The 16,636-nt window shown below is 64.3% G+C and overlaps 1 protein-coding gene across 1 annotated transcript; it reads right to left on the reverse strand.

Annotated features, from left to right (window-relative positions):
- Positions 1-578: 578 nt before the first annotated feature.
- On the reverse strand, positions 579-16,628 carry CHLRE_12g515400v5 (uncharacterized protein). Its single transcript, XM_043068293.1, has 26 exons — positions 16,619-16,628; positions 15,856-16,380; positions 15,713-15,775; positions 15,493-15,606; positions 15,155-15,385; positions 14,263-15,014; positions 13,526-14,042; positions 13,180-13,366; positions 12,211-13,031; positions 11,839-12,001; positions 9,604-11,726; positions 9,274-9,441; positions 8,423-9,160; positions 7,938-8,332; positions 7,641-7,800; positions 6,664-7,372; positions 6,381-6,569; positions 6,093-6,261; positions 5,602-5,964; positions 5,327-5,401; positions 4,943-5,165; positions 4,649-4,825; positions 3,815-4,519; positions 2,351-3,577; positions 2,024-2,170; positions 579-1,895 (listed from the first exon to the last, which is right to left on the reverse strand). Exons 2-26 carry the CDS (start codon positions 16,378-16,380, stop codon positions 1,596-1,598), a joined length of 11,241 nt encoding a protein of 3,746 aa, XP_042918388.1. The 5' UTR covers positions 16,619-16,628; the 3' UTR covers positions 579-1,595.
- Between the last annotated feature and the right edge of the window lie 8 nt (positions 16,629-16,636).

Below are 16,636 nucleotides of genomic sequence, written 5' to 3' on the forward strand. Positions count from 1 at the left end.
TACCTTTGTGCAGGCAGAGCCTAGACCAGTGGAATCGTGCCATGTTGCCAAAGTTTAGTGTCTCCTGCTTCTAGTGCTTTGTCCGCATGAAAAAGGCCGTATGGGAGTTGCGACAAAGACCTGGCTCGAAAGCCGCAGAGTTGGCCACCCGAATTAACTCAAGCAATATAAAGTGTTATGTAGGATGCTGATACATTGATGCGGACTAGTGGCTGGCTGGCATAGGCAATCGTGGTCGCTGGTCGGCAAATTGCGTGTGCGACTGAAGTCGAGCCATATCCACTACCGATGTATTCTTTATATCTTCATGTATTGATGGGCATTACAGATAGAGCATTCGGGCATGTTACAAGGAACGGCGCCGCGAACAGCCTTAGCAAACAGCACCATGAATCGTAATGACATACTTGGATGTTGTTGGAGTTGCCGACGTCTAGCAAAATGCCATTCCAGCAAACCATTGCAAGGGACAATCCGCATCCATGCCCCTCATCCGCATCCACGCCCCTCACCCGCCCCTCCTCTGCCCCTCACCCCACCCCACCCAGCCGTAGAATTGGAGAATGTCTGAGACACCCGTAAATCCCACGTTACATTCGTAGCCTGTAGCCGCAGTCGGTCATAGCTGCTGCACACTTCCCCATTATCAGCCATCGGTGCCATCATGCCCGCCCAGTCCACCGCGCGTGAACGTGTACGGGGGGGGGGTTGGTTTGAGTTCGGGGGATCTGTCACATTAGAATCCCCAAATTCGAACCCCCATATTTCTTGTGTGTCGAAACAGCCCTGCCAAAGGCTGTGCACAGCATACGCAGTTTACCCGCACATTCGGGCATCATGCACAACCTTATCACAGTTATCAGCCTTCCACGCTGCGCTGCATGCAAGCGCACACCACACATCAACACAAATGGCCCAAGCGCCGCTGTTGTTTCTGTCTCCTTGCCAACAACTGGGCACCGCCGCAGATCCAGCAGAGCTCTTGGGCCAGAAATTAGAAAAGACAACTAAGCCAGGAAAACCAACCATACAAATAGCACACGTTACACACGCACAGATCCAGTGCCCGACAAGAAATAATAACGCCCGCACAAAACCCTGGATTGCCCCACAGCACAGGTTTGCTCTGAAGCTATGGCAATGCTTTGACAATTTGATGACAAGATTCAATGACAATTGATAGCTGTCGCGTCCATATCATTCCTCAGCTTGAACGTGTATGGGGGGGGTTTGGTTTGAGTTCGGGGGTTCTGAAGTTACTGAGTTTACGGCCCCGGGGTGGGCACGTGGCTAACGTTGCGCAAGTAAGGGTGCCACAGCTTCGAACGACACGGACTGGGGGTCCCGGATGCCACGGATGTAGCGAACGTTCACTGATTTTTACGGCTATTGGGGGTGTTGGGAACGGGGGCTGTCAGTGGCGCGGTGGGGATCGGTGGGAATCGGTGGGAACGGGGGAGCCGAACATGAGGGACCGGCCCTGGTCAATCAACGCTCTGGCGCAAAAGCATGAGTAAAGATGCAAAAGTAATACGCTCTCAGTGTTTGCCTGCTGATGTCGCAGGTGTTTTGAAAATTGTTTTGTGGCATACGCCTTAGATGCCCGGGACCGCGTGATGCATCATCTGCCGCCTGTGTCCGTCGTCGTGACCGCCGTGGCGCTCCTCTGCTGCGTTGACCATTTGCGGCCCCGCCTTCACCTTCATCATCGCCTCCTGCACCTCATGGGGGCCCAGCCGCTGCACCAGCGCCAGCTGCAGCTGGCCCACAGCGCTGCTGCGATCCTCGAGCACTCCACCCGGCAGCCCAGCAGAGGAGGTGGGGCCGAACAGTCCCGCTGGCACTACTGCGCCAGCTCCGGCCGGGCCATCGGCTGTCGTCAGCAGCCCAGACGCCTGCGCGAGGGGGAAAGGCGGCCGAGCGCAGGGGAGACGTCAATCAACCCGCAGTCAACCGGTACCGGCATCATCATAATGAGTGATACATGGGCCGCACGCCAGGGAGGTGTACCGTTCGAACATACCTTGGGCATCAGCAGGCCCTGCGCCTTGTCCAACGCCTGCTTGGCGGCGCGCCACACCTCTGGAGACCGCAGGGCGGCAGCAGCCCCCGAGCCGGGCCCAGCAAGGGCGAGCTCCTTGTGCACCGCTTCCAGTGCCGCCGACATGGCCTATGGGGGCAGGAGCACAATGGCGGATGGATTCGTCAGGGGCGGGCAGCGACAAGGAAGCCATCTGCCGATGCTACCGTAATAAGCAGTGTTCACGCAGTGTTTCTGCCTGGGGATGCATGTGCTTGCTTGTGCCCAGCGCCCCACTCTAGGCCCGCATCGTAGCCCGCAGAAGCTCACCTGCACCTGGGCGATGCACTCCCGCATCTGCGCCACCATGCTGCACAGACCCGCCACCAACTGCTGCACCTGAGCCAGGGCGGCCGCATATGTCCAGCCGCCGGCACCGGCGCCGCCGTGCTGCTGCTGCTGCTGCTCTGCCTGCAGCTCGTACACCAGCGCATGGCCAAAGCTGACGCCCCCTGGGGCTGCGCGCTTGCGCAGTGCCTGTCGCTTTTGCTTCGCCAGCTCAGCTACACGGCCGCTGTCGGACTCCCCAGAGTCACTGTCCAGGTCAGGGAGGCGGTCTAGCGCCGCTGCATCCCGTGTGCCGCCCACCGCCTGCTCCTGGGCATCCTCCTCGGCCTCGGCCACCGGCCCCGGACCGGCCTGCGACAAGGATCCGGTACCAGTTGCAAGCGTCGCTAGCTCGGCGGTTGTGCGGATGGCGGAGCTGGACCGTAGCCCTCGCCTGGTGGGGAAAGTGGAGGTTGGACGCTGCATGCACACTGGCTGCGGCAGTGGCGGCTGTGCTGCCAACGTGCTAATGGCATTGCCCTGCCCAGTTCCGTTCGCACCACCAACAGCTCCGCTTGCCAGGTGTGCATACGTTGCGGGACGCTCTGGCGCGAAGCTCATCAGCTGCATGAGATGCCGCTGCTCTCCACTAGCGCCGGCAGCGGCAGCGCTTCCCGCCCCGTCCGTTCCCCCCTCGGCCCTGCTCGCCTCTGCTTGCAGGGCCTCGTTGCCAGAGGCGCGGCTGAAGCGATCAGGCGCCGTCAGTGGAGGCGACAACATGGCCTTTGGCGCACTGGCTGCGTGCGCCAAGGGGCCCCTCTGCGCCCAGCTGTTCTCTGTAGCGAGCCCAGGCTGAGCGCCGGACCCGCTGCTGGTAGGGCTGTTGCCAACTACCGCCCCGGATGCACTGCGGCCAGCCAGGGCGCTGGGCGGCCGGGGCGAAGCGCCGCCGTTGGCGAGGCGCAGCCGCTGCGCACTTGAAGGCCGGCTGTTGCTGCTATGGCTGCGCAGGGGATCCGCACGCGCGAGGGCGACGAAGGCGCTTGCCGCGGCCTGCTGCTCTTTCGCGCGTTCGTCCTCGGGCGCGGTGATGTTGCCAAAACGACTGGTCAGGTTGGCCATGACTGCGTCTGCGAGCTGCGCGGCGGCAGCTGCGGAAGACGCGGCGGAGGCAGCTTTGGGGCTCGGCCGGTCGCTGCCGGGGCCAACACCGGGCACAGCACTGCCCTCCTGACTGCGTCGACTGTAGCCCAATGAGCCACGTGGCATGAGGGGATCTGCGCCAGTGCCAGACTCTGTGCCAGCAGCGCCGCTGCCGCGCGGGCGGAACACAAGCCTAGAATCGTTTTGTATACTTTTCGATGTTGTTTTGGAGAGACGGGACCGCGCGCCGCTATGCACGCCACCATGCGCGCCGCCCAGCGCCGCACTACTCCTGGGAGTTGGGCTTGCGTCTATGCTGCGCGCCTTGCCACCACCGCCACCGACCCATTCCATGTCGGCAGCGGCCGCCGCCGCCGCTGCATCTGCGGGCAGCGGTGCAACCTTGTTGGAGGCCGAGGTGCTCCTTGACAGCAGCCCGCCGCTGTTAGAGGCTTTGACCTTGGCCAGGCCGCCGCCTTCAATGCTTCGTTGCAGCTGCTCCCGTCGCGCCACGGACTTGGATAGCAGGCTGACGCTAGAGGGCGTGACGGCGGTCGAAGAAGCACGCCGCGTCACTGGATTGGCTAGCGAGCGCGCAGGGGGTCCGCCCTCTGCATTGCTGTCAGCTATTGCGCCTTGTGGCAGCAGCTTCCCAAGGGCTGCCGCCAGAGCCGCCGACTCCAGGCCGCTGCTGCTGTCACTGCCAGAGCCGATGCCAGCCACGCCGCCAGGCTTTCCCAAGTCGACTGACGACTTAGCGCCCTTGCTACCGCTGACCGGCTGCTGCTGCTGTTGTTGCTGTGGCGCAGCTGAGACTGGCCGCGAGCCCAGTCCTTCGTTCAGCCTGCGCCATATGTGACTCGGCCCTGCTAGCGTGGTCGCTAATGCGTTGATCAGCTGCTGGCGGCGGGACGTTGCCTCAGCATCCCCACCCGCCATGAAGCCATCCAGGGCGCGCATAAGCTGCTTGTTCTTGGGAGCCTGATGGCGATAGTGCTGCCAGCGCCACCTGACGATGAGGTAGATGTCCTGTAGAAGGCGCCGATGGCACAAGTGCCCATGCTTGAGCATTGCTAAATGCTTCACGCATCATACGCGACATGACGCAACATCAACAGCGCCTGCTCTGTCTGTACGCAGGCAGCTGCGGCGGCTTACCCTTTGCACGCCAGGTGCGTTTCGCACCACCTGCTTCATCATAAAGTAAGGGTGGAACAGGATGACCATGACGCAGATGATCAAGATGAGCCCAAACAGGATGGGGCCCAGCACGTACAGCAGGCGGGCCAGGAAGGTCTGGCCCGTGGACTTGATGAGCGGGGCCCATAGGATGTTCTGCAAGCAGCGGGGCCAGGGCACACGTCACATTAAAAGAAACACAAGGGAATGCGGTGCCTGTCGTGTCCATGCTAGTGCCGCCCCCTCCCCCCTGCGTGCTGCGGGTTGACTCACGAAGAAAACCTTCTCATCGTCTCCTAACAGCAGGTACTTGAGGATGTAAAGGATAGTGTACTCGTATCCCGACAGCTGCTCCGCCTGCTCGCTGAAGGTGCACATGACGGCGCCGGCGTACATGATCGCGGCCACCATAATCACCAGAGCCAGATGCATCAGGTCGGAAAACGCCAGAGACAGCGTGCCCGCAATCAGAGACAGCCGTGGCTGGAAAGACACGCTGCGGTCAGGCGAGTAAGGTAGGCGAGTAGGGTGCAGGGGCAAGGCGGGGCGAGGGAAGGGGCGGTGTCAGACTCTGGGCAGAAAACGTGACGGAAGCAACCCAATATGCCCAAGCTGGCCCCCGCGTGAGCCGCACGAGCCCGCTTCCGCCATGCTCACTAGTGGATGAGTCGGATGATGACCATGGCCAGCACCAGAGACTGAAGCAGCATGTACGTCACGTACATCGTGTACCTGTGGAGGGATGGCGCGGGGCGGTGGCGGAACGGCAGACAGGCAGGGCGGTGGTGGGTGGGCGGTCAGGGTTAGTAGGCAATGTGGGGGCAGTGTGTAGTGCTGAGTGCGGACACGAATGCCATTTTGTTTCCTTTCCTACCACATGCACCAACACTTAAACAGAGCCGGGTGATAGCAGCGCTCATCCGCCGTCTCACATGTGGCGCACGCGCTGAAACATGGTGCCCGAGCTCTTCAGCGGTGCGGGGTCCTCGGGCGCCCTCCAGCGGCCCGCAGCATTGTAGTTGGGGCTGCTGCTACTTATCATGCCACTGCTACCACCTGTGCTACTACTGCCGTTTCCACTGAGCACCTGGATGCTGGCTGCAACGGTGCCATTTACTGCGTCCGTCAGACCGCTGCTGGTGCTGGTGCCGTTGCCGCTGAGACTGCTGTTGCCGCTGAGGCTGCTGCTGACCGCAGCGGCCGTGTCTGCGCCCTGCACCACCACGGCGCCCTCCTGCCGCTTCAGTAGCCAGTAGTGCGCCGGGGCGTACGTGTCCGCTTCGTACACCTGGTACCTGTGGGCGGCGGGGTGGTGCGCACGCAGGAGCACAACAGGAACCTCAACCCAAGGATCTTGGGTTCTCGAACGAGACTGCAGAGGTACCAGGAGAGGACTCCAGCTCTAGAACAAGGAGTCACTTGCCTGGCCGTGAACTGGTTTCTGTCGCTGAGCTTGAGGCAGTAGACGAAGTAAATGGTCATGGCAGCGACCATCAGGCAGCACACCACCGCCTCGAACGCCATCCAGAACGGCTTCATGCGGGGCCGGTACACCACCTGCGTCATGGCCTTGCCGATGGGGCGCAGGCCGCCTGCGGTCCAGGGGCGCAAGGTAGGGCCATCCTAACGTGACAGCGCTCTGGAAATCAAAAATATGCAAACACGGTCACAGATGCTGGCCCCTGCTTCCAATCCTCCAAAGAGTGCATACCGTGGCGCATGGGCTCCTGCTGGTGCATGAGCAGCATCTGAGACACGTCCGGGCGCATGTCGCGGTTGAGGAGTGATGGCCGGTAGCGCTTGCTGTAGGGGTCCCGGCGCAGTGGCTTCTCGTGGTTTTGGCGCGAGCGCAGCACCATGGACACGTTGGCACCGGCGGCTCCACCTCCCGCCGCATAGCCTGCGCGCATGAAGTGGTCGTGCATTGGCCTCGTAAAGGTGCTGCGGCTGCAATCGACAAAGTCCAACTAACCGGACATGGGGGCTCCGCTTGCCTTCGTACGCCGCTCTCATGCGCTGGGCGTCGTCGTCGCCGTCCCCGTCATTCACAGGCTCAAGCGCCACGGTAGATGGCAGCTCCGGCACATCGCCCATTGCCATGCTCACGCACTTCATCTTGGCGGCGCGGGTTTTGCCGGCAGCCGCCTTGAGGCTGCTAGTGCCGGGCTTCCGGGCAGGCAGCCTCATGGACAGGGTGGGTGAGCCCCCCGGCATGCTCATTGGCTCCGCGTCGTAGTGGTCATGCCCCGGCTGCTGCAGCCACTCGTAGCCCTCCGCGACCGGCTGCGGCCCGTCAGCAATGCCGGCGCGCACTGGGCTCTCGCTGTCGCTGTTGCCATGGCTGGACACGCCTCCTGCCTCACTGGGTGCCGCGCTGCCGGCCCTGGACCTGACCAGGTGGCCCACGCCCTGCCTGTGTGACGCCGGCCGTGAGCGCGTCCCTGTGCGGGAGTTCTCTGCGGTCATGGGCCGGCTGAGACCCTGGTGGTGCGTGGAGCGGGAGTTGGCACGCGATAACTCGGGCGCTGTGGGCCATTCGATCACTGGCGCCTCGTACTGCGGCAAAGCTGCCGCGCGCGCCGCCATGAGCCGACTCCGCCGCTGCTCCTTGAGCTGTTGTGAGATGTCGTATGCGACCAGGCACACGTAGCCCGCGCACAACATCACCATGAAGATGTCGGGCAGGACCTGGCGGTAATACTTCTGTGGGGCGTAGCGGGCAGAAGGGAAAGGAGGAGGGGCAGGCACAGAGGGAGATGAAGCATGTTGACCATTGTGCTTGAGATTCCGGCAGCCTGTGGCCAGCAAGTAACCCCTCACAACCAACAGCGACTGCACGTGCCTATCTAGCTATGCGCAAGATCCAAGCACGCTTGGTACTGCTCTGGACTCCGTGGCGCTCTATGTTCATAAATTCCTCACTACCATGGCAGTGGGCCCAGCACTTGTGCCCACCGTTACCCTGACGCACCGAGAACTCAGCGAACGCATCGGCGTAGCTGACTGCAGGCAGGCCCACGAGCGTGGCGTCGCAGCGGATGAGGCCGTTGGCTGTCCAGCTGAACATCAGTCGGAAGTAGCCAAAGACAGAGGCAGAGGGGTTGTACGTCACCAGCTCCGCACTCATGGACCTGGGTGTGTGGGGGGTGCATGCAAGGTATCAGGTCAGGTTCAAGTCCAGGAAGGCCAGCTTCCAGCAAGCAGGCACATGCCGCAAGTAAGGGGCAAACAGGCTAGCAAGTAAGCGAAAGGCTGTAGCTGCACTCACTGCGTGAGTTGGGCGGAAAGGTAGGAGCCGTCGCGTAGGAAGATGAAGGCCTCCCGCGCGCGCTGTTCCGACATGCCAATGTCCAGCAACAACGGGTAGCCGTCCGGCCGGCCCGCGATCTCCTCGTGGAAGAAGCCGAACGGCACGCCGTTGGGGTTAATGTCGGATGAGCCGGCGCTGGTGTTGTAATAGTCGTCTGGGTTGATGCCCGCGCGGAACAGCGGCGAGCGGGGCAGGAACACGGGGTCCACGCCAATGCCGCCCAGGTCGCCACCCACCACACGCGCGCCAGCGTTCTCGCCCCCGCAGGCCGTGATGAGCTGGCGTGTCTTCGAGGCGGAGGTGCACATGTAGCGCCCAGAGCGCTTGCGCACGTCCCGATCAGACAGCCGCACCTGCGTCACGAAATCAAGGTATGTTAGACTGGAAAAACACGCAAGGACAAGTCCAGGCCATGGTACGGGGCATGTTGAGTCTTAACGCACCTGGTGCAGCAGCAGTCCGAGCAAGACTCGGTTGTTGCGGCCGACCTGCGTCAGCTTGCGCGTGCGCATGCCCGAGCGGACCTGATGCAGGCTGTAATCGAACGTGTCATTGATGAGCACACCGTGGCCGCTCGCAAACTCGAGCTGATTCCCAGCAGCCGTCATACTGCCACGGGATGACGAACTTTCAGTGCCCGACGATGATGCCGACGAAGATGACGAGGTAGAGCCACTGCTGGTCGTTGTGGATCCAGAGCTCTGCTGGAGCTGCCTTCTCTGCTGCTGGCTGTTGGCTGGCCTACGAATGGCGCGAGGCCCGCTAGGTGTGTCTGGGCAGGACGCCTTGTCAGGATCCATTGCCGCCTGGTCATCTTCCGGCACCACGCCCGTGTCACGGGGTGCAGCGCGCAGCCCCCGCCGCCTGGCTGCTGCAGTCGAAGCCGACGAGCCGCCGCCAGCGTCTGGCGAGAGCGGGGGCCGCGTGGGCACGCCCGGCGGCGGTGCAGGCGGCATGGGTGGCAGCGATTCCGTGGCATTGCCGTCTGTGGCTTTTGCGGTCCGGTTTGCGACGAAGTTTAGGCTCGTGCCAGTGGGCTCGCTGCGGTTGAAGATGCAGCTGCAGAATTTGCGCTCATTCTCTTCCGCAGGGGTGGATGAGTTGATGCCGTAACCGGACAGGATGCCCTCAGCGCTCGCCAGTGCCGTCTTGGCGGACTCAGCCACCTCCGACACCATGACCTGTACGGCACAGTCACCAAACGAAATCGGCAGGAGCAGCAAATCAGGTCAGCGTCTCTAACAACCCCCATAGGGACTAGATACAGGAACAGCACCTGACCGCCGGTCCGCACCTGAAGCACGTCCGCCACGCCGGTGCCGACCACCGACGACAGCTCCTGGTTGCCGCGCGTCTTGGCGGCCGCCTGCACCACACTGGTCAGCTTGGTGGCGGTGGTGGTGATGTTCTTCACAGAGTCCCGAGCCGTGAAGGCCCAGTTGGTGCTGCCTTGCTCGCTGCGCTGAAGTGACAAAGGGCGCCAGGTGCGAGCACAGCAGGGGTCAGTCAGGGGCATGCATGCGCACAATAGGGGACTAGCCGTGCACAGCAGCTGACAGCCTGACACAGTACGAATCACCGGCACGCCTGCCTTACTGCTAGCTGCAGCCCAAACCCCGCTCACCACATCTCCCTCGTCCATGCGTCCGTTGATGCTGCTGACCGCCGCGATGAGTGCGACCTGCGTCACGTCCATGTCCTGACCGAACGCGTCCAGAGTCGACACCGCGCCCAGCAGCAGTCCCACGGCAGCAGACGCGCCGTCGATAGCGGGCGTCACACACGCAGTCCCAGTTACGGCGCCGCGCACGACAGCAGACGCCGCCGCAGAAGCGTTGGCGGCAGTAGAAGAGGCGAAGACTGTGCGCGAGGGTGCGGGGTTGCAGCCGCAGCCGCCTCCACCTGCCAGCACCTGTTGGAGTAGGCGACGCTGCTGCCGTGGGCTGAAGTCAAAGACATCCTCACTTTCGCCGGCCTCGTTCTCTGCGTCCTGCTCTGCTTCAAGCTCGTCTTCCTCGCTCCACTCGGCCATCCAGGCCGGCTCCGTGTAACGCCCGGTGGCCAGCGCCTCAAGCGCCGCCTCCAAAGTGGCACTTACGGACTGCAGGCGACGCAGGCTGCGCTCCAGCGGCGTCGCAGCCTCCTCCCCGGCACGGCGCCGCCACTGCAGCTGCTGATCCACCACTGAGGCCTCTGCGGAGGGCTCAGACTGAGTGTCCAACAGCTTCCTGCGCTCTGCAGCTGTGGCCGTTTCCAGAAGGGCCGCGTCCTCATCCGTACGCCACACCGCGTCCGCCTCCTGCCGCACACGTAGCAGCCGGCGGCGCTGGCTGCGGTGCCGGGATGTACTCAAGTCCGCAAAGGACACGCTTGCTGCACCGCCGCCTGCTGCGCCGGTGGCTGTATACAGGCAGTCCGAAACGCCGGTGGTCAGCTGCACTGCAAGCTGCAGACCGTAGCGCGGCGGGCCCGCGGGAGGCGAGGGCGGCGGCGGCGAAGGTGGCGACGGCGATGGGCTGGGCGGCGGGTAGCTTGCATTGGGCGGCATCGGTGGGAAGGCGGGTGCGCCGGGCGGCGGCGGTGACAAGGGCGGCGAGGGCGGTGGCGGTGGTGGCGGCAGCTCAACGACCATCACTGCCGCGCTGAGGTTGAGGTTGCGGATGTCATCGGGGTCAAGACCCAGTCCGGGCAGCAGCGGCTGCAGCGCGGCCGTCAGGGCGGAGGCATTGGCCGCCAGCGCCACCGCCATGGCCTCCACCTGTGTGCGGTTGCCCGCGACGTCCTCCGGGGTAGGCGGCAGCTCGCCAGGCGACGGCGGCTGCAGCAGCTGGATGATGGTGGGCAGCGACGGCTGCAGCGTCAAGTTGAGCTGTGTGGCGCGTATCTCCTCCACTGCCACGTCCAGCTGCGCCACCGCCTCCGTGCCCCCGTCCGCCTCCACGCGATACAGTACGCGGTACATGCCCGGCAGGCAGCTGCCCGTGGTCAGCTGGGCCACACTGCAGCCGCCGCCGCAGCTGCCGGCGGGCGCGCCCGCAGGGCACAGCTGAGCTACGCTGGACTTGATATACGGAGTGAGGTCGTTGCCGTTGTTGTCGTTGGCGACTGCAGCACACGCTCCGGCCATGGCGCCGGCAGCGGCGCTGCTGCTGCTACCGCTACTGGCTGCAGGGACCGGCGGCGGCTGGAAGGCTGGAGGCGGCAATGGCGCTGCCTGCAGCAGCCCGCGCCGCCGGCCCGCGCCGCTGGCACTGCTGCTGTTGCCCGACGCCGGCCCTGGAGGTCTGGGTGGCGCCGGTGACGGCGGCCTGCAGGCTGAGGGCGCCGGGGATGGCGGGCGCGGCGAGAAGGTGGAGAGCGGTACGCCCTGGGAGAAGACGTTACACGGCGCCAGGCTGAAAGGCGCGGGCGTGCGGTACACCAGCGACAGCGTCTGATTGGCCAGTGCGTCGCTGAGGTTCGTGGCGAGGTGCAGCGAGGGCAGCAGGTAGATGCGCGGCACCGGCGAAAACACTACCTCCTCCACGTCCACCACAGTGGGGTCGACCGTCATGTTGCTGCCGCCGCCGCTGGTGGCCTTGGCTGCGATCGCCACCACCTCCAGCAGCGCCTTGCGCCGGTCGCACGGCAGGTCGCTGCACATGTAGGCTGCGGAGGCGCCCTGGCCGCCGGCGTTGGCGCTGTTGGGTGCCCTCTCACACAGGTACTGTCCATCGGGGCACGGGCTGTCCACCATCACCACGCGCTCTGCAGGCGGGCGGGGCGGGAAGGGCAGCGGAGGACCGTCAAGTGTTGAGGCATGCGTGGTGTCGCAAGTGCATACCAGATCCCAAAACGCACAGAACCCGCGCCAGCTCACCGACAGTGGCGTTGAGGCCGCGGCTGTTGAAGACCACCATGCGCAGTGTGAAGGTGCTGCCCACGTCGCCGTTCACGGTGTCCACGCCGCACGCCGCGGGCTGCTTGCTCACGTGCTCGCGGCACTGGCTCCGGGCGCAGTCGGCGGGCGGGCACAGCGTCACCTGGGGAGGAGCGAGAATGGTGATGAGCGGGTGGCAAGTCCAGTGCATCGAGGGTGTCGATCCCTACATGCACGTGCCGACCTAAAAAAACACTGTGGCATTTAACAGCTTCGCTTCCATCCGTGACCTCTCCGCCGCCAACTTCCCCCAACTCCCGACCGCGCTGCCCCACTGCCACCGCCCGCCCCTCCCCCACCCAGTCCGCTCACCCAGTCTGTGAGGTCTCCGTCCAGGTCGTCTGAGGCCAGGCCCAGCGGCTCGCAGGGCAGCTCGAGCGTGGGCACCTGCTCGCCGGCGCAGCGCAGGTAGGGCGTGCCGCGCTTCACGTGCACCAGCCGCCCCAGCACGTCCGTCACCGCCAGCAGCAGCCGCGGAGGCAGCGCGGCGGCGACCACAGAGGCGGTGGCACTGCTGGCGGAGGAGCTGCCGGGGACCGTGTACAGCGTCACGCCGCTGGCCACAGTGCCGCTGCCAACCACCGTCACCAGCGCAGCCGAAGCAGCCGCCTGCGCCCCAGAGCCACCTGCGGCGGAGGAACCTCCGGACGTGCCGCCTCCACCGCTGCTGCTGCTTCCAGAGCCGCTGTTGCCGGTTCCGGTGCTTCCATCACTGCCACTCGCAGAGCCGCCGCCACTGCTTCCGCCCCCGGAGCCACTACTTCCACCGCTACCACCCGAGCCGCCTCCTGAGCTACTGCTTCCGCTGCCGCTACCACCTGGCCCAGCAGATCCCGAGCCGCCACCACCGCCGCTGCCTGAACCGCTCGCACCGCTTCCAGCCGCTGCAGCCGAGCCGGCGGCAGGCACGACAGACGCAAGGTCCGCGGCTGTTGTGCCGCCGCTGCCCGAGCCTCCCTCGGCCCAAGCGTTTTCGGCTGTGGGCACGACAGTGGTGCTGCCGCCGCCACCACCCAGACCAATCTCAGATAGACAGGTGGTGGGTCCTGTGCTGCAGTGGCCATTGTCGCACAGCTTCTCGCCGTCGGGGCAGGTGTCCTCAATGATGATGGTGCGGGTCACCACAAGCTCACCTGGAGGCAAGGCAGGGAAGCAAACACAGATTCATATGTGGCCGCTTGCAGGCGGAGTAGGTGAGAAGGTTGCACTGAGGTTATGCCGGCAGGGACCACAGGCGTGGGACCACACGCCTCACACACAACATGCGGAACCCAAGCTCACCGACGGAAGGCCAGGTGAGGTGGAAGGAAACGGTGACGACACCGGGCGTGTTGGTGTCGAGGTCGCAGTACTTGAGTCCCATGAGGTCGAAGGGGCGCGGCGAGGCGATGCCAGCGGCGCGGGCGCGGTCGGCGCACGCGATCACCTTCCCGTTCAGGTCACCCGGTACCCGCAACGTGGCCGTCACCTGCATTGCATATGTATGGTTATTGCAGGTAGCGCATCAGACGGCATCAGGTAGGTGCAAGGGGGCCATTCCGTACCACGTGCGGTACAGATGCAGAACCAGGCTCCGGACGTTCTAGCCCCAGTACCTCCAAATGCCCCAGCGCCTCGCAACGCTCACCCCTGGATCGCAGTACGCCACCTCCAGTCGCTTGCACTTGTCATAGGGCTTGCCAGCTTTGAACCGGTTGAACCAGTCCGAGACCAGCGTCAGCTTGGGAATGCGCTGCGTGTCGGGGATGTCCACCTCCGCAGCGCTACTGCCGCCGCTGCTGCTGCGAGAGTTGCTACTGCCGCCGCTGCTGCTGCCGCTCTTGCCTGTGGCCGCGACCAGGGCGGCGCGGGAGCTGCCAGTGCTGCTACTGCCGGAGGTTGTGAACGTCACCCCAGCAGCGGCGGCGGCCGCGGCAGCTGTGTACGCAGTGCCTGGCAGCTGCACCACACGAACATCGTTGGTGGCGCCCGATCCGGTGCGCGTGCTGCTGCCGCTGCCAGTGCTACTCCCGCTCACTCCCGAGCTGTGGCCATCACCACCGCCGTCGTCGCCTGCACTAAAGATCATGCCGCTGTTTACTCGTGAGCTCATGCCGCCCTGGCCGTCGCTGGGCTGAACCTGAAGGCCGCAGATCTTCTCCACACTGCGTTCACAACATGGACAGGAATAAGTTGGTGTTCTTCCCGCGTTAAACGGCGCGGTCCGGGCACGGCCTTTCGTATTCCAGGTTGACCTTTCGACAACTCAGCTGGCCGAATTCCTTTATCACCATCGGTATCGTAATCTGCTGGACATACCCGGCCGGTTCGTTTGTTGGATTGCCTCGCTAGTTTCGCGTTCTAGCTTGCGCTACTCGGCCCCACCTGCACGTGCGTGGCTCGTAGGGGTCGGTGCGCGGGCACTCGCGCTCCGGCGGGCGGCACAGCACGTAGACGCGGCGCCGCATGGTGGGCGCGCGGTTGCCTGCACCGTCGCTCACGTCGTAGGTGATCACCCATGGCAGGCCGCCGGACTCCTGGTCGCCAGTGGGCGTGTCGGTCTTGATCGCATCCGCCTTAGCGCCGGACGGCGCAATGACGCTGGTGACGATGGCGGTCGCCGGCAGCGCCACCACCTTGTTGGTCTTGCCGTCAAAGGACTCGTCCACGTCGTCCTCCGCATCCACGCCCTCGTCCACCCACGGCTCGTCCACGTACAGGCTGTGGATCATGCCCGAAGCGCCGCCTGGCGTCACGAACAGGGTGCCAGTGCCACGAAGTGACAGGCGCGGAGGCATGGTGTCGGGCAGAAGCTTGCGGGAGCGCTGGGCGGAAGTGGATCTGGTGCCGCTGCTGCCACTGCTTCCGCTTCCACCGCTGCCGCCACCGCTGGAGTCGGTACCGTCATCCGAGCCGCCACCGTCCGAAGACCCAGAATTCGACGCGGCGACGTCTCCAAAGCTGTTGCTGAAGAAGTTGAGCACAGCGGTGAGGGCGGAATCGCACAGGCTGAGTGTGGAGCATTTGAGCGTGTTGGGGCACCTCCTCTCGCCAGACGCGGTGCAGGCGTCCGACACCATCACTACGCGGCGGATGGAGGCGACATTGCCGGCGCGGTCTCGAGCCGTGTACGTCACCTGTGCGCGGTAAGCAAGGTGGGGCGTGGTAAGGTGCGATAATGAGGCTTCCCAATGCGCCCCAGTCTCCCAGATGTAGCTAGGAAGCTAGCTGTGAGCTTTTGCCACGCGCACGAAGCTTGGCAGTCCCCAAGACCCACCACGGGGTGCTTGCCGTCCACGGACGTGACGTTGGTGTTGACGACGCCGGAGGTGACCACGGGCACGGGACCGTCCCGTGCGTCCATCGCCGTGGCGCCGTACTCGACGTAGGGGTCATAGATCTTCAACTTCAGGGTCGCGTCCCCCAGCAGCGATATCAGCGGCGGTTGGGTGTCCGGCACGATGGCGGGCGGGGGCGGCGGTTCCGACTCGATGGACAGGTCCGGCGCCTGCACGGCAGCGGTAAGGAAAGGTTTGGCAAAGCGGGCCAGTTGGGCATGCATGTGCAAGATACAGCAGGCGAGAACTAGTTCAAGAAAGCGTAGGCACGACTCACGATGATTGCAGGCGGCGGTGACGGCGGTGGCGACGGCGAGAAGAGCAACGACTTGAGGCTCCGCAGTGGCGGCGGAGGAGGAGATGGAGGCGGTGGGCTGGGCGGCGACGGGCGCTGCACGATGCAGGGCACGTTAAGAGCGCCAGTCTCGCGTGCAAGTGAAGCAGGCAAACTGGTTCAGTCAGCACATGATATGCATGGTCGGCATCGCAGTGCGTACCGGCGGCGGTGGCGCAGGAGAGGGCGGTGACGGTGGTGACGGTGGCTTCGGGCTTGGGGGAATCTGTGTGCAACATTGGCATGTTACAAAGTTGCCTGCCTACACTCCTGGAGAGCAAACACTCTGAGCTCGCTAACACGCACCGGGGATGGAGGCTTTGGGCTCGGTGGCGCGGGTGCAGCCTGATCCGTGTAGAACGACGGCCGCAGGTTATTGGGATTGAGCACCGCGCTGGGCGCCCGCAGCAGGGCTGCCGCGTCGAACTGTGCCGTCAGCCCTTGCCGGCCCTCCGTCGACTGCCGGTATTCACCGCAGTCACTTGAGCCGTAGCGCCGCCCCGTGTTGGCGTCCAGCAGCGGCATGCACTTGGCGGTCAGGGACGCCAGCGCGGCGCCCCACGGGTCGCTGGTGAAGATGGCCGGGTCGCTGGACACCAGCGGCTCCAGCCGGCGCAGTTCGCAGATGTGGTAGGTCGGGTCGACGCGGACGTAGGCGCAGTAGGGCTGCGCGGTGCAGGCGTCCTTGCTGGATGTGGAGGTGCCGCACTTGAGGGCCGCAGACAGGAAGACATTGGAGACTGCGCAGGTGCCGAACACGTGTGCGGCGCTGGGCGAGCCAAAGAATTTGAGCGCCCACTCCTCGTGCGTGTCGCTGCCGTCCAGGCTCATCTGGCGCATGGGGCACACAGGAATACCGGTAGAACAGCGATTGCATGCTCGCCACAAAATTATAACCGGCCGCACCCCGAACACGCTCCCCTGCGCAAGCAAGCAAATGTGTGCTGCATGCGCCCAGGCATCTATTACGCACGCACGCCCCCCACACCAGCACAGACGCGCAACCACTCGATCGCCAATTTCCTCGTAACAGACCAGACGCCCGTACCAACCCGCGCAATCTACTCACGTCTGTCTGCTTGTAATA

Source organism: Chlamydomonas reinhardtii, chromosome 12 (assembly GCF_000002595.2).
Source record: "Chlamydomonas reinhardtii strain CC-503 cw92 mt+ chromosome 12, whole genome shotgun sequence".
NCBI lineage: Eukaryota > Viridiplantae > Chlorophyta > Chlorophyceae > Chlamydomonadales > Chlamydomonadaceae > Chlamydomonas > Chlamydomonas reinhardtii.